Here is an 18,460-nt window from a genome sequence, read left to right on the forward strand (position 1 = left end):
CCGCTCACCCCCGTGGGGGTCCCCATGGACCAGGACAGGTCACCGTGTCCCACACCTGGGTCCCCATGGACCATTACCAGGACCAGGCCACCGCCCCATCCATCTGGGCCCCCCCCGGGTCCCTCAACCTCCAGCCGTCCCGGTGGGGCCCCACGGGGACCCAAGGGTGCCAGTTCCTCCCCAGCCCGACATCCGGGCGCCCGCTCCCGTCACCCCCCGCGGCCCCACCGGGGCGCAGGCGCAGCACCCCGCTCCGACGCCTTCCGGCCCCCCGCCATCCCAAGGCCTCGGTTGGGCCCCACCACCCCTCTTCCCCCCCAGGCGGGGGGTCCCCGAGACCACCGGACCCCCACCCATCACCACCACCACCCCGAGACGTGGGAGCGGAGGGGGAAGGAAGGCGTCCCCCCCCCGGACGTGGTGGCGGCGGTAGGAAGACGAAGGTCGCCTCCTGCTCCTCCCCACGGCCGCGCCGCGGGGCCCCGGCGCCATCATCTCCTCCCCAGGCGTGGGCGTTCTGGGGGGGCAAGGACCCCCCAAGCGCCGTGGGCTCCTCTCCAGAATCGGTCCCACCAGGATCCCGTCGCCGCCGGCTGCTCTCCGCAAGGGGTCGCGCCCCAGAACCTCGTCCTTGCTGCTGCTGCTGCCCAAAAGAGGTCCCAGCAGGACCTCACCTTCATCGCCTCCTCCCCAGGACTGGTCCCAGCAGGACCCCGTCTCCACCAGCTCCTCCCTAGAAGCGATCACACCTGGACCTCGACCATAGTAGCTCTTCCCCAGACGTGACCCCTCCTGGATCTACCTCCACCCCAGACGTGACCCCACCAGGACCCACCTCTAACCCAGACGTGACCCCACCAGGACCCACCTCCACCCCAGCCGTGACCCCTCCTGGATCTACCTCCAACCCAGCCGTGACCCCACCAGGACCCACCTCCATCTCCTCCACCCCAGACGTGACCCCACCGCCCCCCCCTCCGCGCTGTGCCCCCCCAGGGCCATGGAGGCGTGGCGGCAGTGCGCCCGCTGGCTGGTGGCGGCGCGGGTGCTCCCCGCGGGTCACCGGGCCAGCAGCCCCGGGGGGCAGGTGTGGGACCTGGCGCAGGCCCTGCGGGATGGGGTCCTGCTCTGCCACCTCCTCAACGCCCTCCTGCCCCGTGCCGTGCCCCCCCGGGACATCTGCCCCCGCCCTCAGATGTCACAGGTGGGACCGGGGGCGAGAAACCACCGGGAGGAGGGGGGAATAGGGAGCGGGGAAGGAATTGCCCCAGGGAGGGGGCTTTGGGGTGCTGGGGCCAATGGGGGTGATGGGGACAGTGACAATGACAGGGGTGGTGTGAGGGGGAGTGATGGTGGGGGGTGTGATGGGAACAGTGGGGGTGACGGTGACAATAGGATGACAATTGGGTGATGGTGACAATGGGGTGATGGTGACAATGGGGGTGACACTGATGGTGACAGCGACCATCGGGGTGACAATGACCATGGCCACAACAACAAGGTTGATGGTCACGGCCATGGGGCCAACGGGGGTGACACTGGTGACAATGGCGTGGCAGTGACAAAACGCTGTCGAAAAAGTTCTGGGGGGGGGGTGGCAGTGGCCGTGGGGGTGGAGGTGACAATGGGGGTGACAATGGGGGTGACGGTGACGCGTGGCCCCGCAGTTCCTGTGCCTGAGGAACATCCGCACCTTCCTGACCGCCTGCGCCGACAAGTTCGGGCTCCCCAAGCATCGCCTCTTTGGCGCCTTCGACCTCTTCGACGTCCAGGACTTCGGCAAGGTGGGGGCGTTGGGGACACATCTGGGGACCCCCAGGTGCCCGGCCACCCACCTACCCCCCCCCACAATGACCCGGCCACCACCCCCCCGGTGACCCGTCCTTGTCCCCAGGTGATCGACACGCTGTCCACGCTGTCCTGGACCCCCATCGCCCAGAGCAAAGGCTTCACGTGAGTGCAGGAGACCCCCCCCAGGACCCCCAACCCCAGGTGATCCCCATGGGACCCACGTTGTGTCCCGTCCCCCCCCCAGACCCTTCCCCACCGAGGACTGCGTTGGGGACGATGACATCTACAGCGGCCTCTCGGACCTCATTGAGTGAGTGGGGCAGGTTGGGGGGTCTGGGGGGGGGGTTGGGGGTCACTGGGGGGGTGTCGGGGGGCATTCGGGGGGTATTAAGGGAGGGTGGGGAATGTTAAGGGGTCTTAGGGGCTTTTAGGGGCACCAAGGGGGTCTTAAGGGGCGCTGGGAGGTCCTGGAGGCTTTGGGGTGTATTCGAGGTGTGTTTGGGAGGGTTTTGGGGTGTCCTTGGGGGCTCAGGGGGTGCTCTGGTGTCCTTCAGGAATTATTGGGGCAATTTAGGGGTTATTTGGGGGCCTCCAGAGTACCCGGGGGTTCGTGATTGGGACCCAGAGATTCCTGGGGGACCTTGGCAGGGTACACTGGGGGCTCCGGGGTTACTTGGATAGGGACTGGGGGCACGCTCAGTGCGCACCCAGAGGTATTTTGGGGTAGTTTCTAGGGTTATTCGGGTGGGGTGGGGGTCCTGGGGGGGGTTTTGGGTGCGGGGGGTAGCGGGCTGTCCCCACGCAGCGACACGGCGGAGGAGGACGACGACCTCTACGACTGCGTGGAGGCCGAGAGGGACGACGGCGACGAGATCTACGAGGACCTGATGCGGGTGGAGCCCCCCCCGGCCACCGTGAGCGTCCCCCCCCCCACCCATGGGTGCCTGGGACCCCTCCCCCAATTGCTGGGTGTCATCGTGTCCCGCTGCCCCCTGCAGAAGGTGGAGGTGGACCGGAGGCTGTGCTGCCTCCAGGAGCTGCGGCAGACGGAGGAGAGGTACACGGAGACCCTGGAGTCCATCTGCCAGGTGGGGGGGGGCACGGGGGGCACGGGGGGCGTGGGGGGCTCAGGGGGGGGTGGGGGACATGGGGGGGTGTGGGGGGACATGGGGCAGTATGGGACAATTTGGGGGGATGGAGGATGTGGGGATGCGGGAGCAAATATGGGGACATAAAAGGGTGGGGGGGACGTGGGGACATTTGGGGGGGACACGGGGGAATAGGGGGATGGGGAGGAAAATGGGGGGGTTTGGGGACATTTGGGGGGGGACAGGGGGACAGGGGGGTACAGACTATGGGGGGGCATGGATGGAGGCAGTTACGCAGGGGATGGGACACGGGGACAAGGGGGCGCAAGGACAGGTTTCCCCAGCGCCCCCAGTCCCCCCTCCCAGTGCTCCCAGTAAGCCCAGTGCCCACAGCACTTCCTGCGGCCCCTGAAGCACTTCCTGCAGCCCCAAGACCTGGAGAGCATCTTCATCAACATCGAGGTGCTCCCAGTCACCCTTCCCAGTCCTCCCAGTAACCCTTCCCAGTCCTCCCAGTCACCCTCCGGTGCTCCCAGAAATTGCAGTGACCCCCAGTAGCCCTTCCCAGTCCTCCCAGTTACCCTTCCCCACGCTCCCAGTAACTGCATTAACCCCCAGCAACCCCTCCCAGTACTCCCAGCAGACCTCCCGGTGCTCCTATTAGGCGCAGCGACTCCCAGTTACCCCTCCCAGTGCTCCCAGTAACTCCCCCTCCCCCCAGGAACCCCAGTAGGGGGGTCCCAAAGGGGGTCCCCATTTTGGCACTGACCCCCCCCATCTGCGCAGGAGCTGCTGCAGCTGCACCGCCTCTTCCTGGGGGAGCTGCGGGGGGCAGTGGGGGGGCCCGGGGGGGGCCGCGGGCTGCCCCCCCTCTTCCTCGCCTACAAGGAGAGGTGAGGGGGCTGGGAGGGGGGGTCCTGGGGGGTTTGGGGTGTCTGAGAGGGGCCTGGGGGATAATGGGGGGGGTTCTGAGGGCATTAGGGGGTTCCTGGGGGGGGTCCTGGGGGGTAATGGGGGGTCTGGGGGGCATTTGGGGGATCCTGGGAGGGTCCTGGGGGATCCTGGAGGGCATCTGGGGGTCCTAGGGGACAATGGGGGGGGTCCTAGGGGACAAAGGGGGGATCCTTGGGGAACAGGGAGCCCACCTTGGGTCCCATCCCATCCACTTTGGGTCCATTCCTGCCCGTTTTGGGTCTGATTTCAGGTCCAGCATCAGGCCCATTTTGGGTCTAATTCCACCCATTTAGGGTTCAATTTCAGGTCCATTTTGGGTCCAGTTCTGCCCATTTGGGGTCTGATTTTCGAGCCCAATTTCATCTCCATCAGGGTTCCACCTTGGACACAATTCCCCACAGTTTGGGTCCAACTTCATCCATTTTGGTTCCAACTCGGGGCGTTGGCTGGGTTCTGGCTACGTTTTGGGTGGGTTTTGAGGTGAATTTGGCCGCTTTTGGGCCCGGCAGGTTCCTGCTCTACGGCCGCTACTGCAGCCAGGTGGAGGCGGCCGCCCGGCGCCTGGACCAGTTGGCAACCGGCACCGACCTCCGCATGAAGCTGCAGGTGGGTGCGAGACCCCCCCCCAAATCCCCCCTGCACCCCCTGACCCCCCCCCAGGACCCCCTGACCCCCTCCAGAACCCCCTCTATCTCCATACAGCCCCCTGTCCCCCCATGGCACCAGGATCCCCTCCCCTTGGGACCCCCCCAGTCCCTCAAGACCCCTGTGACACCCCCATCCAATCCCCTTTGAGCCCCCCCTGGTCTCTCTGACCTCCCCCATCCCCCCTCAGACTCCCCCAGGCCCCCTGTGACCCCCAGGTACCCCCCATCCCTTGTGACCCCCGATAACCCCATGGGACACCCCCCAGCCCCCCTTGGCCACCTTCCCCCCCCATTACACCATAACCCCACCCAACTCTAAACCCCATGACCCCTCTAACCCCTCCCTTGACCCCCCATGACCTCCTGGCCACCCCCTGACCTTCTGTGACCCCTCGTGACCCCGTGCCCCCCCCGTGCCCCCCCCAGGAGTGCTCCCAGCGAGCCAACAACGGGCGCTTCTCGCTGCGGGACCTGCTGATGGTGCCGATGCAGCGGGTGCTCAAGTACCACCTCCTGCTGCAGGTCTGCTCGCCGGGGACACCCCCGGGGACACCCGGGTCCTTTGGGGGACACCTGGGTCCCTTGGGGTGGGGGACACCAGGGTCCCTTGGGATCAAAGGATCTCTTGGGGTGGGGGACAACTGGGGACACTGGGGACACCGGGGTCCCTTGGGGTACATCTGGATAACTTGAGGGGGGGGGGACGGACACCTGGACACCTGGGTCCCATCCAAGGGGACGCCTGGGTCCCCTGGGGGCACAGCCGAGTCCCTTGGGAGGGGGGACACACCCATGACCCAGCCCTGTCCGTCCCCCCCCATCCCTTTAGGAGCTGGTGAAGCTGACGCCGGAGCCTGCCGAGAGGGAGAGGCTGCGGGCGGCCCTGGATGCCATGAGGGTGGGGGCCGGGGGTCCTGGGGGGGTCCTGGGGGGGCATTGAGGGGTTCTGAGGGGTCTGGGGGGGTCCTGGAGGGTCTGGGCGATGCTGGGAGGTCCAGGGGGGGGTCTCAAAGGGGTTCTAGGGGCTCTTGGAGAGGTTCTGGGGGGAGGCTTGGGGTGTGAGGGGCTCCTGGGGGGATTTTGGGGATCTCGGAGGGGGGTCTTGGAGGTCCCGGGGGGTGCAGGGGTGTCTGACTGGTGCCCCCCCAGGACCTGGCGCAGTGCGTGAACGAGGTCAAACGGGACAACGAGACCCTGAAGCAGCTCACCAGCGTCCAGCTCTGCCTCCACAACATGGTGGGGACCCCCCCAGCACCCCCTGACCCCCCCAGCACCCCCTGACCCCTCTATGGCACCCCAAATTCCCCTGGCACCCCCCCCCCCCGGCACCCCCAGCCCCTCCTGGTCCCTCTGCGTGTTCAGCTTTGCCTCCACGATGCGGTGGGGCCCACCTGGGACCCCCCCAGTGCCCCCCAGTGATGTCCCCTCCGGTGTCCCCCCCCCAGCCGCAGTCCCTGGCACAGTTCGGGCGCCCCAAGATCGACGGGGAGCTGAAGGTGTCCAGCACTGAGCGGCGCTCCAAGGTGGACAGGTGGGACGGGGCGCGGGGACACCGTGGGGACACCACGGGGACACCACGAGAACATGGGGACACCATGGGGACACCAAGAGGGACATCGTTGGTGGAAACAGGAGCATGGGGACACCCCTGGGGACACCACCAGGACACCTTGGGGACACCCATGAGGGTTTGGGGACTCTGTGAGATCACTGCAGGGACACCACGGGGACATCACGGGGACACCATGGGGACACCAGGACAGCACAGGGACGCAATGGGGACATCGGAAAATAGGGACACAGGGACACCCTGGGGATACCCTTGTCCCCAGAGCAGGGCACAGAACGGGAGCCACTCCAGGGCAGGGTGGGGACATCCTGGGGCACGAGGGGCTCTGGGGGGACCCGGTGCCACCCCTGTCCCCGTCCCCAGGTACGGCTTCCTCCTGGACAAGGCCCTGATCATCTGCAAGCGCCGGGGGGACTCCTACGAGGCCAAAGAAGTCGTGGACCTGCAGAGCCACCAACTGCGGGACGGTGGCCTCGGCCCCCGCGACGGCAAGAAGGTACCACGACACCCGGCTGTCCCCCAAAAAAACGGGTGGCCGGGTGCTTGGTGGCCCCACATGTCCTCTTGCCAAGGTGTCCGGGTCCGGTGAACCCCAAAATCTGGGACCCTACAGGGTGTCCGTGTCTGGTGGACCCAAGAGTTCAGGTCCTTGGTGGGCCCAAATCCCCAAGGAACCTCGGTGTCCTCCCAGAGAACCCAAGCGCCCAGGGCCTCGGTGGCCCCAAACACCCAGCTCTGGTGGCCCCAAATGCCCCGGTCTGGTGGTCCCGGGCACCAACGGACTCCCCCCGTGCCCGCAGTGGACCCACACCTTCCTGCTCATCGACACGGCCGGGCTGCAGGGCTACGAGCTCTTCTTCAAGACGCGCGAGCTGAAGAAGAAGTGGCTGGAGCAGTTCGAGATGGCCCTGTAGGTGCCCCCACACCTCAGGACGGGGGCGACCTGCACCCCTGGGGGGGGTTGGGTGGCCTCGAGGGGCACAGATTTGCCCCACTAGACCCATATCCTCCCCCTCCCCGTCTCTCTCCAGCTCCAACATCTTCCCCGAGCACGCGCTGGCGGACGGGCACGACTTCCAGATGTTCTCCTTCGAGGACACCACGTCCTGCAAGGCCTGCCAGATGCTGCTGAGGTGGGCGACCAGAATCGCGACCCCACATCCCCCCACGGGGTGGGAAACGGGGCGGGTGGGGGGCTTGGAGGAAGGGGGAGGCCCCGGGGAGGCGGTTGGAGGTGGCGAGGTCTTCATGGGTCAAGGCCAAGGTGGGTCAAGGACTGGGTCGGGTCCCAGGTGGGGCAAGACCGGGGTGAGTCAAGGCCTGGGGGGGTCAAATCCTGGTTGAGCCGAGGCCACGGTGGGTGAAGACCACGGCGGGCTGAGACCACGGCGTGTCGCTTCTGGTTGTGTCAACGCCAACGTTGGCCAAGGACCCGATGGGTCAAGGATTGGCAGCCTCCAAGGCCAAGGTGGGCCCAGGACTGGGCCAAGCCCGGGTGGGTGAGGTTGGTGGGCCAAGGGGTGTCCCCATGAGCTGACTGTGTCCCCCCCCGTGTCCTGGTGACCCCCCAGGGGCACGTTCTACCAGGGGTACCGCTGCAGCCGGTGCCGGGCCCCCGCGCACAAGGAGTGTCTGGGGCGGCTGGGGACCTGCGGCAGGGCCGGCGCTGGTGAGAGGGGAAATGGGGCAGTGGGGGCTTCGTGGGACGGGGAGGGGGGCGTTATGGGACGGGGAGTGGGATGTTATAGGACAGGGGACTGGGACGTTATGGGATGGGGGAGTGGGACATTATGGGATGGGGGATGCGGGATGCTGTGGGGTGAGGGAGCAGGACATCACGGGACGGGGACGGGGGCACTGCAGGATACAACACGGCCAAGGCGGAGCAGGACTTGGTGGGATAAATGGGTGGAGGAGGGCGTTACGGGAGCCCAGGCGGAGGTAGACGTTGTGGAGTACCCTAATGAGGACCACCACCCCCAGGAACCTAATTAGCACCAAGCGTTAATCGGGGCAAGCATTAACTATTCCCCACTAATGAGCAATTCCTCTTCTCCTGTCCCAGATTCGAGCTCTGGAACTAGAAAGGTAACAGTGAAATGGGGGAAAAGGGGCTGAAACGCCCCAGATGTGGGAGCGGGGAGGTCCTGGTGGTGCTGTCACCCCCTGGAGCTCATCGGGGTCTCGCTGGTCCCCAGAACAAGTCGCAGCGGCCGGGCCCCGAGAAGAAACGGGGAGACCTGGGTGAGTCCGAGCTGGGGGGTGCCTTGGACGTCTGGGTCCTCGTGTTTGGGGGTCGAGGGGGTGTCCCTGTCCCCCCCCAAAGTCACCGTGTGCCGTCATTCCCCCAGGGCTGCCCAAGATGGAGGCGACCCAGCACTATGGGGGGGTGCCCCCGCCACCGGGGGCCGTGGGTCCTGCCCTGCGGCTCAGCCCTGGGGACATCGTGGAGGTCACCGTGGCCGAGGCCGAGCAGCTCTGGTGGCAGGTGGGGACCCTCTGGGGACGGGGCCACCACGGCGGGACCCCAAAGGCCATGGCGGAACCCCAATGGCCATGGCAGGGCTGACCCCAAAGGTGGGGACAGACCCCGCCGTGGGCAATAGTGGGGAGGGGCAGCCCCCCAAATCCGTGCTGGACCCACGTGGTGAATCCAGAGCCTCCTGCGTCCACCGTGGGCCAGATGAGATCCCACTGATGAGCTGGGGAGCTGTGGTTGGACTGGATGCTTATGGGGTTGGGCACGACCCCCCCACTGCTAGAATGCCCCCCCCCCCAGCTCTGCTGAACCCCCCCACCATGGGGTTAGACCCTCATGGCCATGGTGGACCCCTGTGATGTAGATACCCCAGGCTCCCACAGCCACCCCAGATCCCCCCCAAGGGGGACAGACCCCGTTATGGGGCCAGGGGACCCCCGTGGCCCCCCCCAGCACCGTGGTCCTTTGTCCCCAGGGCAGGAACGTGGTCAATGGCGACGTGGGCTGGTTCCCCTGTGCCGCCGTCAGACCCTTCATCTGCGTGAGTACGGGGACCCCAAAACCCCCTGAGAGACCCCAAAATGGCTCCAAGGAGCCCCAAGGGCTGGGCACTGTGAGGACGTCCCCAAAATTTTTGGGGTGTCTTGGGATTTGGAGGGAGAGGGAGGGGTCTGTGGGATATGGGGGGGGGTCTCAGGGGAGTCACCCTCTGTCCCCCTCTTTGACCCCAATCTCTGCCTCTTTCCCACAGACACCACTGCCGGATCTCTCTGTCTACCTCTGGTCAGTGTTGGGGTCCCCTAAATCCTCCTCTGGAGGCCCCACAAATCCCATCACCCCCAACCTCCCCCTTGATGCCTCCATCCTTCCCGGGAGCCCCCAGATCCCCAGGGCTGTCCTGTAGCCCCCAGCTCACCCCAGAAAGCGGGGGGTGCTGTTTTGGGGGGGCTCAGGACCCCCACCCCATCCCACCCCAGGTACGCAGGTCCCATGGAGCGGGGGGAAGCCGAGCAGATCCTGACGCCCCGCTCGGACGGCGCCTTCCTGGTGCGGCAGCGGGTGAAGGACGCCGGTGAATTCGCCATCAGCATCAAGTAGGGGCCGGGGACACCCCCGGGGACCACCCCTGGGGTTTGGGGGGGGTGGGACAAGGGGGTCACCAGCTCAGCCCCCCCTGATGTCCCTACGTCCAGGTACCGCACGGAGGTGAAGCACATCAAGGTGATGACGGCGGAGGGGCTCTACCGCCTCACCGAGAAGAAGGCCTTCAAGGGGCTGGTGGTGGGTGTTGGAGCCCCCCAAACCCCAACCCCGCTGCCTGGGGGACCCCCGTTGGGGCTGGGGGGGCTCATGGTGACCCCTTTGGCCCGTGTCGTCTGCAGGAGCTGGTGGAGTTCTACCAGCGCAACTCGCTCAAAGACTGCTTCAAGGCGCTCGACACGGCCCTGCTGGTGCCCTTCAAGGAACCCGAGAGCCGGGCTGGGCCCCGGCCGCCTGGTAGGGCCTGGGGGGGTGGGTTGGGGCGGAGGGGGTGGCGGTGGGATGGGTGGGGTGAGGTCCCCCATGGTGGTGGGATGGGATGGGTGGTGGTGGGATGGAGGTGGTGGGCTCATGGTGGTGAGATGGACGTGATGGTGGTGGTGGAGACAGGTGCCGGGGACGGGAGGTGGCCCGGGGGGGGGGTCTCACCGTCGTCCCCGTCCCCCCCCCCCAGGGGCCGTGCGCAGTTTCGGCTCGGCCAAGGCTCGCTACGACTTCTGCGCCCGCGACCGGACGGAGCTGACGCTGCGCGAGGGCGACGTGATCCGCGTCCTCAGCAAGAAAGGCCACCCGGGCTGGTGGAAAGGGGAGATCTACGGGCGGGTACGGCCCCTTGAGCCCCCCAGGACCCCCCCCGGGACCCCTCCGAGGTCCTCACACCCCCCCTCTTTGTGTCCTTGCTCCCCCAGGTCGGCTGGTTCCCCGCGAACTACGTGGAGGAGGATTACTCGGAGTACTGCTGACCGCGGGATCCCCCAGTCCTGTCCCCAACCTCATGTCCCCCACCCCGATCCCATGTCCTGTCCCCCCCACCCCCACCCCCTGGAGGTCCCTGTATCCCCCCCGCCACCCCCCCTCCCACCCCACCCCGATTAATTTATGCCTCCTCCAACCCAGGAGGGGCAATAAACGAGGATGAGGATGTGGTTATGGGGTCACAAGGATGTGGTTATGGGGTCGTCACTAGGAACGGACCCAGGTGTCATGGCAAGGATGAGTTTGTGGGGCCATTGTCACTGGGAAGGGACCCAGGCATCTGGGAGGGGACAAGGATGTGGTTGTGGGGTCATGAGGATGTGCTTATGGGGTCGCTGTCACTAGGGAGGGACCCAGGTATTTATGGCAAGGATGAAGTTACAGGGTCCTTGTCACTAGGAAGGGACCCAGGCGTCTGGGTAGGGGACAAGGATGTGGTTATGGGGTCAGGAGGATGTGGTTATGGAGTCAGTGACTAGGGAGGGAACTGCATGTCCAGAAAGGACGAGGTTATGGGGTCACGGTCACTAGGAAGGGACCCAGGGGTTGGGGCAGGGGACAAGGACATTGTTATGGGGTCAGGAGGATGTGGTTATGGGGTCGCTGTCACTAGAAAGAGCCTCGGGCATCCAGACGAGGGCAAGGTTATGGGGTCACGGGCACTGGGAGGGGACCCGAGTGTCCCAGTGGGAACCAGGACCCCAAGTGTCCGTGGGGGGGAGCCTCGTCACTGCCCCGAGGTGTCACGAGCGGCCTCAGGCCTCAGCCCACAGTGAGGCGGGGGGATGGAAGGGGGTGGGAAGCGGTTTTGGGGCCGAACGGTGGTTTTAGGGCCGTCCAGTGCTGCTTCCTCTCTGCCACCGGTGCCGCGGTGCCACCGCGTCCCCAACACTTGTCATGGGGTCCCCCCACCTCGCCGCCTGCCTCCGGGGTGAGTCATGCCCGCCCCCCCACCCGGGCACGGATTTGGGTTGAAACGGAGGGGAATGGGAAAAGGGGAAACTGAGGCAGGGGCGGAAGCCGGTCAGGGCTGTAGCAGGGAACGGCCCAAATTGAAATCGCTGCAAAATGGGGATTTTTGAATCCTGTGAGGAGGCTGGGGGGGGGGGGGGGGGGGGGCATCGGGTACCAAATGGAGGGGTTTGTCCCCAAAAGGGTGGCTTCGAGCCTGGGAAGGGATGTGGTTGAACCCAAAAAGGGGGGTTTTGAGCCCTGAGAAAGGGGGTGGTGAGATCTGATGCGGGTGGGATGACCTTAAAAAGGAAGGATTTTAGCCCCCAAAAGTAAGGTTTTTAGCCCCAGTGGGGGGGTTGGAGCTCCGATGGGGAGGGATGAGCCCCAAAAGGAGGCTTTCATCCCCCAAAAGAAAGGTTTGAGACCCAAAAGGGGATTTTGAGACCTGACTGGGGAGGTGGGGGGGGAATCAAGCCCAGAAAGGGTGTTTTTAACCCCAAAGGTGAAGGCTGAGTTGGGATGGGGAAGAATGAGGCAAAAAGGGGGTTTTGAGCCATGATGAGGGGGGCATTTGGGCCCAGAGAGGGGGTATTTGGCCCCAAAAGTAGGGTTTGACGCCCCCAAAAGAAGGGATTGAGACCCAAAAGAGGGGGGTGAGATAGGCGGGGGAGAATGTGAGCCCAGAAAAGGGGATGTTTAGCCCCAAAATGGGTAGGGCAGAGCTCGTATGGGAAGGGTTGAGCCCCAAAAGGGGAGTGTTCAGCCCCAAAAAGGAGATTTTGGTTTGTGATAGGAGGCTTTGAGCCCCAGGAAGGAGGTTTTGAGCCATGATAGGAAGTGTTGAGCCCCAAAAAGGAGGTTTTTATTTTTGAAGGGGGGGGGGGTGAGTCCCAAAATGTGGGGTTTGAGCCCTGATGAGGTGTTTGGACTCCCCAAATGGGGGAGTTGAGACACAAAAAGAAGGGTTTGAGACCCCAAAAGGGGGGTTGAGACTTGAGGGGGTATTTAGCCCCCAGAAGGGGGTCATTTAGCTCCTCCCCCCAAAAAAAGGAGGGGTGGGGAGAGCCCCAAAAAGAAAGGTTTGAGCCTCAAAAGGGAATTCGGAGCTCTGGTGCAGGGGGGCTGAACCCAAAAAGCGGGAAGGGGGCGTGCTTAGGAAAAGGGGGATTTGGAGTCTCCCAAATGAGTTGGGAACCCTATGGGGGGGGGGGTCACAGAGCACTGACACCCCCCCAATCCCCCCCCCTCCAGCACTGTGCTGCCTCCTGAGCCTCCTCCACGCTGCTGCCGGCACAATGCTCACCCGTGAGTTATGGGGATGGGGGGGGCTCAGTCCCGGGTCTTCTCCTCATCCTTTTGGGGAGGGGGGGGAGGCTTGGGACCCCTCTCAATGCCCCCCCCCCCGATGTCCCCCGCAGTGCAGTGTGACACCCAGTCCTGCTCCGCCAGCAGCTGCTGCCTGGGGCTCCCTGCGGCGAGGAGGGGGCAGCCGGGGCGGGAGCCCTGGGTCTGTGGGTGCCCCCCCGGCATGATCCGCACCATCCAAAACTCCTCCATCGTCTGTGAATGCCCCCCCAAAATGATCCGCACCATCCAAAACTCCTTCATCGTCTGCCAAGGTAACGGGGCCAACACTTTCACCATTCCCCCCCCCCTTTTTTATATTCCATTTCCCCTTTTTTCACCCTTTTCCCTCCCCATAACCTCTCTTTTTTTTTTTTTTTTTCCCCCATTTGGGGGATTCCTGAGAGCAGCCCCTCCACCCCCCCCCCCAAACCGTGACCCCCTTCCTTTCCCCACCCCATAACCCTTTAACCTCTTTTTTTCCCCAAAACGTGACCCCCCCCCCTTGCCCTACAGAGGCCTGCGACGTCAGCAACCTGGAGCCGGTCAAGAAACTCTGCGAGGGGAAGAAGGTGGGGTTGGGGGGTGGGGAAAAAGAGGGGTTTGGGGGGAAAAAGAGGGGTTTGGGGCAAAAGAGGGGGGTGTGGATGAAGGGAGGGACGGATGGACAGAGACAGAGGGTCCTGGGGTGGGTGGTGAGGCAGGGATGGACGGACAGACGGACAGACGTGCCTGTGGGGTGCAGGTCCATGTCACTGCCCCCCCTGTGTGTGTGTGCCCCCCCCCCAGGGCTTCCCGATTTGCACCAAGCTGCTGAACGGCACCAAGGGCCCGAATGAAACCTGTGCCAACATGACAGAGAAAACGCTGCAGGTGACACGGGGGGGCAGCGGGGCGTCCGACCCCTGCACCCCTCCGTCCCCTACACACATCTTTCCCCCCGTGTCCCCCCCCCGTGCCCCCCAGGACGTGCTGAGCGAGCTGCAGAGCGTGGTGAGGAAGGAGCAGTGCACCCAGCATGGAGCCAGGTTGGCCACGCTGCTGATGCAGAGCACAGAAGCCATCGTGCTGCAGGCTGCCCGCGGCGGCTTTCGGGAGCTGAGCACCAGCATCATGCGTATGCCTCCCCCCTCCCCAGCACCCACGGGTGCCCACGATGCTCCCCCAAACCCCCCCACAGCACCCCCAAAAGGTTTTGGGGCATCGCAATGCCCTGAGGGCCGGGTTGGCGTTTCGCTCGTACCCGTTCCCTGGAGTCTGCAAGAGCACGGTGGTGCTCAGGGCAGGCAAAAGACCCAAAATGCCTTTTTTTTTTTTTTGGCCTTTTTTTTTTTTTTTTTTTTTTTTTTTTTTTTCCCCAAATCAGAGGCCAAGACAGCGCCAGTGAATGATGACTGCCTAATTGGGGGGACGGAACTGGAGCTGAAGGTGGAGAAGGAGAAGCTGAACATCAACTGCAGCATAATGCCAAAAGGTAGGGCCATTGCATGGCGGGAATGGAAGCTCAAGAAGCCTACATTTGCCATTTTGGGGTGGTTTTGACCCATCTCTCTGCGCAGGCACGGTTGCGGTGGCCTTCATCGTCTACAAGGGTTTGGAGGTCGTCACAGAGCCGTCCCAGAGGGATCTCAACTCCCGCGTAGTCGGCGGCACCGTGGGGAAAGACAACGAAATCATCTCCTCCATCACCTTCTCCAACAACTTCACTATCACCCTGCAGCACAACAAGGTGGGCGCTGGGGGGCCCCGGGGTGCTGCTGGGGGGGCGCCGGGTGGGGATTTTCCCAGGGATAGCACGGCAGGACCTGTTGCAGCAGGGGCGTTGCAGTGGTGCAAGTTCGGAGCGCGGCTTTGGTGCAGTTTGAGGTGAATTCAGGGTCGGTGCAGCCCCGTCCTGGTGCAAATTCAGATCCAGCACAGATCTGGGGTTGGTGCAAATCCCCAGCCCGGTGTGAATTTGGACTCTGTACATCCCTGTCACGATGCAAATCTGGATCCAGCACAAACCCAGACCCGGTGCATCCCCCTTCTGCTGCAAATCTGGATTCCATGCAAATTCGGGGCGATGCACCCCCATCCTGGTGCAAATTTCAGGCTGGTGCATGCCCCTCCTGGTGCAAACTCAGCCTCACTGCATGCCCGTCCTCTATGCAAATCTGGATCCTCTGCAATTTTGGGTCTGTGCATCCCCACCCTGATGCAAATTTGCATTTCATGCAACTCACTTCAGTAAACACCGCCCTGCTGCAAACCCAGATCCAGCGCAAATTCAGAACCGGTGCATTCCTGCCCTGGCGCTAATTCGGATTTGGTGGGTCTCTTTCCTGGTGCAAATTGGCATGTGGTGCAAATCCTGATCTGGTGCAGCCCTGCCCCAGTGTAAATTCAGACTTGGTGCGTCCCCAGATTCAGATCTCGTGAAAATTCAGGGTCGGCGCCTCCCCAAGCCGAGGCTCGGCACGTCCCTGTCCCCGTTGGCACCCGAAGGTAGGAAGGGGCGACACCGACCCTACACGGGGCTGAAACCTCGAGGGGGGCCGTGCTCCGCAGTCGCTGCAGGAAGGCAAGGAGGCGTTCTGTGTGTCCTGGAAGCCGAATGGGCAGTGGACACAGGAGGGCTGCGGTCGCATCGGCGGGGACAACTGGAGCTCCATCTGCGCCTGCAACCACTTCTCCAGCTTCGCCATCATCATGGCCACCCAAGACAAAGTGAGGCCCCGCGTATTCCGCCCGCACCATTTCACATTCTCTCCTCGCCCAGCAGTTGAGCTTGGATGGGACAGGCGTGATGTCACACGTGTGACGTCACGGGTGATGTCATTGCAGGGGAACGAGAGCTACGCGCTGCGGGTGGTGAGCTGCGTGGGGCTGTCGGTGTCGCTGCTCTGCCTCTTCCTCACCATCGTCACCTTCGTCCTGTGCCGCTCGCTCTGGAGCGTCAGCATCTCCCTCCACCTGCAGCTCAGCATCTGCCTCTTCATCGCTGACCTCCTCTTCCTCGTGGCCGAGCACCTCACCACCAAGAAGGTAATGGCTCCTTGGGGTCTCCTCAAGCATCTGGGGGTCTTCTTAGGGTCTCCTAGAGCATCTTGGGGGTCTCCTTGAGCATCCTGGGTTCTCCACGGGCTCCTCAAGATCTCCTTGAGCATCTTGGGGTATTTGAGGGTTCCTTGATGTCTCCTTGAGCATCTTGGGGTCTCCCCAGGATCTCCTTGAGCATCTCAAGTTATGGTGTAGGAAAGGTTTGAAGAAGGTCTGGAGACCTGCAGTCCAACCCCGTCTCAAAGCAGGTCCCACTAGTTGAGGCTCCCCTCGGTCCTTGGTTCCCTTCTTGCTGTGAGAGCACCTGAATTAGGATAACCGAGGCTGAGCAGGATGTCTGGAAGCCTCCAGATCACCCCTGAACTCAAGGCAGGTCCACCCACTCGGGGTTCCTTGAGGCTGTTGGGTCCCTTCCTCCTCTGGGAGGGTGCAGCCGCTCGAATTACAGCCGAGCTTAGGACGGAGAAGACCTTTGGAAGTCTCTGGTCCACCCTGAACTCAAAGCCCTCGAGGTTCGAGGCCACAACGGGGCGTTTGGAACATCTCCGAGGGCTGGAGACGCCACCACCTCCCGTGGTGACACCAAAGCCAACCCGGAGCCAACCGCGGCCTCGGTGTCCCCCCCACCCAGCTGCTGTGCAAGATCGTCGCCGGCTTCCTCCACTACTTCTTCCTCGCCTCCTTCTCCTGGATGCTCCTGGAGGGTTTGCACCTCTTCCTCACCGTCAGGAACCTGCGAGTCCTCAACTACCTCAGTGCCAACCGCTTCAAGCGCAGATACATCTACCCCGTGGGCTACGGCCTCCCGGCCATCGTGGTGGCCGCCTCCGCCGCCACGCACCCCGACGGCTACGGCGCCAAGGAGCAGTGAGTCCCCCCTGGGGTCAGCCAAAGGGGTGGGATCGGCACAGAACGCTGTGCGTTTTGCAGGATTCTCCCCCAAAAAGGACGCCCCGGCGTCTGGGTGCGGGTGTTTTCAACGCCACCGAAACCGCCCCGGGGCGGCCGGGGTGTTTTTGTTTTTGTTTTTCCCCATTTTCTGCCCTTTTAGCTGCTGGCTGAACACGAAGGGAGGCTTCAGTTGGACTTTTGTCGGCCCCGTCTGCGTCATCATCCTGGTGGGTGTTTTGCTGCAGAAAAGGGGGAAAAATTGGGGGGAGAAGAGAAAATTTAGCCATCTTTAAGGACAGAGTTAAGGCAATGTCCAGTGAACCTGGTGGAGGTGGCACTGTGGTGTGTTAATGATGGGGTTTTGTATCTTTTGGCCCCTTTTCCAACCCAAATTCATGATCGTGCCCATGGGTCCTCCCCCACAGACTCTAAACTGAGCAACTTTTAGAGATTTGCCTAAAAAGAGCAAGTTCACACGTGTTTAAGGGTGACGTTACGTCCCATGGGCTGCGTGTGCTTGGTGGAGGTCACACCACGTAGCACTGGTGCTTTATTTTTTCCCTACGGTTGACCCTTTTCCATCCCAAATTTCCAGGCCTATCTTGTGGAATTTCTATACATAATTTTTGGCTTTCTGCACAGATTAATCTGACGTTTTTTCTCATCACCCTTTGGACGCTGCAGAAGCGACTCGCCTCCCTCAACGCCGACGTCACGGCCATAAAAAACACCCGGTGGGTTTTTGCGCCGGTAGAAAGCATTGCTTGTAGAGGAAGAGCATTTGGGATGGTTTTGGGGAGAAAAACGAGGAAAACGGGTGTCCCGGCAGGCTGATGACGTTCAAGGCGCTGGCGCACGTCTGCATCCTGGGCTGCACGTGGGGTCTGGGCCTGCTGCAGGCACAGGGCGGGGAGGTGGTGGACTTCATCTTCACCATCATCAACAGCCTGCAGGGAGCCTTCATCTTCCTCGTGCACTGCGTCCTCAACCGGCAGGTACGGGGGGGGACAGGCGGCGAGCCGGGGGGGACGGGGGACGCCGGGGACACGGCCACGGGTGCTGTCTGCAGGTGATGGAGCAGTACCGGCGCTGGTTTCGGGTGCTGGGGAGGTCGTGGAAGCCCCAGGAGATGCCCACCACCGAGATGCGGATCACCTACGTCACGGTAAGGGCGCCCGGACCCCCTCGCGCACCCTTCCCCGGGGCGTTCGGGGGGGCTGGTGAGGAACTAATGGGGTCCCCGCTCCCTTTCGGACCCGTTTCTGCCTCCTTTCACCCCAACTCGGGTCCTTTCTCCCCCAGGAAGGGGAAAGATCGCAGAGCCACAGCGCTGAGGGCTGCACGTGGGAGAAGTGACGGTGGGGATGCGCCGGACCGGCTCATAACCTGTGTTTTTCAGCACATCCAGCCCGGTTTTACCAGATTCCTGATCATCTCACCCATTTCCAATGTTTTTTCCCTCTGAACAGTGTTTCTTGGAGTTCTCCCCCTAAATCCAACCAATTTTCAGCACTTTCCCCAAGAAACAAGCCATTTCTAGCATTTTGTCTCTCATTTTTAGCACTTTCCCAAAGAAACAAATCATTTTTAGCGTTTTTCCCCCTTTTCTAGCATTTTCTTCCAATAAACAAGCAATTTTTACCATTTTCTCCCAAGAAACTTGTTAGATTAACAAGTTTTTATT

The 18,460-nt window shown here is 63.1% G+C and overlaps 3 protein-coding genes across 4 annotated transcripts; all 3 read left to right on the forward strand.

Moving 5' to 3' along the window:
• The first annotated feature begins 866 nt into the window (after positions 1–866).
• VAV1 (vav guanine nucleotide exchange factor 1) lies at positions 867–10,710 on the forward strand. 2 transcript variants are annotated; one of them, XM_082781779.1, is made up of 27 exons: positions 867–1,204; positions 1,668–1,784; positions 1,895–1,953; positions 2,036–2,101; positions 2,597–2,705; positions 2,790–2,879; positions 3,273–3,341; positions 3,666–3,772; positions 4,343–4,439; positions 4,907–5,002; positions 5,310–5,378; positions 5,630–5,716; positions 5,926–6,011; positions 6,414–6,546; positions 6,851–6,960; positions 7,082–7,183; positions 7,622–7,719; positions 8,116–8,138; positions 8,249–8,294; positions 8,402–8,538; positions 9,005–9,070; positions 9,281–9,312; positions 9,507–9,623; positions 9,723–9,810; positions 9,912–10,026; positions 10,244–10,392; positions 10,479–10,710. In XM_082781779.1, exons 1-27 carry the CDS (start codon positions 1,001–1,003, stop codon positions 10,530–10,532), a joined length of 2,526 nt encoding a protein of 841 aa, XP_082637905.1. In that variant the 5' UTR covers positions 867–1,000; the 3' UTR covers positions 10,533–10,710. The 2 variants fall into 2 exon arrangements, with proteins under 2 accessions (XP_082637905.1, XP_082637904.1); XM_082781778.1 differs by lacking the exons at positions 5,310–5,378; positions 9,723–9,810; positions 9,912–10,026; positions 10,244–10,392; positions 10,479–10,710 and having other exon boundaries at positions 9,281–9,527.
• A 633-nt stretch (positions 10,711–11,343) lies between these two features.
• Positions 11,344–14,797, forward strand: LOC309889049 (uncharacterized protein). The gene is made up of 7 exons (XM_082781725.1): positions 11,344–11,476; positions 12,751–12,804; positions 12,918–13,118; positions 13,360–13,415; positions 13,633–13,960; positions 14,210–14,317; positions 14,403–14,797. The coding sequence occupies exons 1-7, from the start codon at positions 11,443–11,445 to the stop codon at positions 14,711–14,713; spliced, it is 1,092 nt and encodes a 363-aa protein (XP_082637851.1). The 5' UTR covers positions 11,344–11,442; the 3' UTR covers positions 14,714–14,797.
• Positions 14,798–14,825: 28 nt separating this feature from the next.
• LOC309889050 (adhesion G protein-coupled receptor E3-like) lies at positions 14,826–18,309 on the forward strand (the record flags this gene model as incomplete). Its single annotated transcript, XM_082781726.1, has 9 exons — positions 14,826–15,020; positions 15,394–15,552; positions 15,670–15,870; positions 16,517–16,752; positions 16,937–17,003; positions 17,419–17,510; positions 17,606–17,771; positions 17,846–17,941; positions 18,079–18,309. 9 exons carry the CDS (start codon positions 14,826–14,828, stop codon positions 18,130–18,132), a joined length of 1,266 nt encoding a protein of 421 aa, XP_082637852.1. The 3' UTR covers positions 18,133–18,309.
• Between the last annotated feature and the right edge of the window lie 151 nt (positions 18,310–18,460).

The sequence above is a fragment of the Aythya marila genome (genome assembly GCF_965140915.1).
Source record: "Aythya marila genome assembly, chromosome: 32".
NCBI lineage: Eukaryota > Metazoa > Chordata > Aves > Anseriformes > Anatidae > Aythya > Aythya marila.

Coding starts and splice junctions, on each gene's coding strand:
- VAV1 (XM_082781779.1), top strand. CDS start 1,001: ATGGAGGCGTGGCGGCAGTGCGCCCGCTGGCTGGTGGCGGCGCGGGTG. Junction 2,880..3,272: donor CCCTGGAGTCCATCTGCCAG/GTGGGGGGGGGC, acceptor CAGTGCCCACAG/CACTTCCTGCGGCCCCTGAA. Junction 9,624..9,722: donor GAATTCGCCATCAGCATCAA/GTAGGGGCCGGG, acceptor CCCTACGTCCAG/GTACCGCACGGAGGTGAAGC.
- LOC309889049 (XM_082781725.1), top strand. CDS start 11,443: ATGGGGTCCCCCCACCTCGCCGCCTGCCTCCGGG. Junction 12,805..12,917: donor TGCCGGCACAATGCTCACCC/GTGAGTTATGGG, acceptor TGTCCCCCGCAG/TGCAGTGTGACACCCAGTCC. Junction 14,318..14,402: donor CTGCAGCATAATGCCAAAAG/GTAGGGCCATTG, acceptor CTCTCTGCGCAG/GCACGGTTGCGGTGGCCTTC.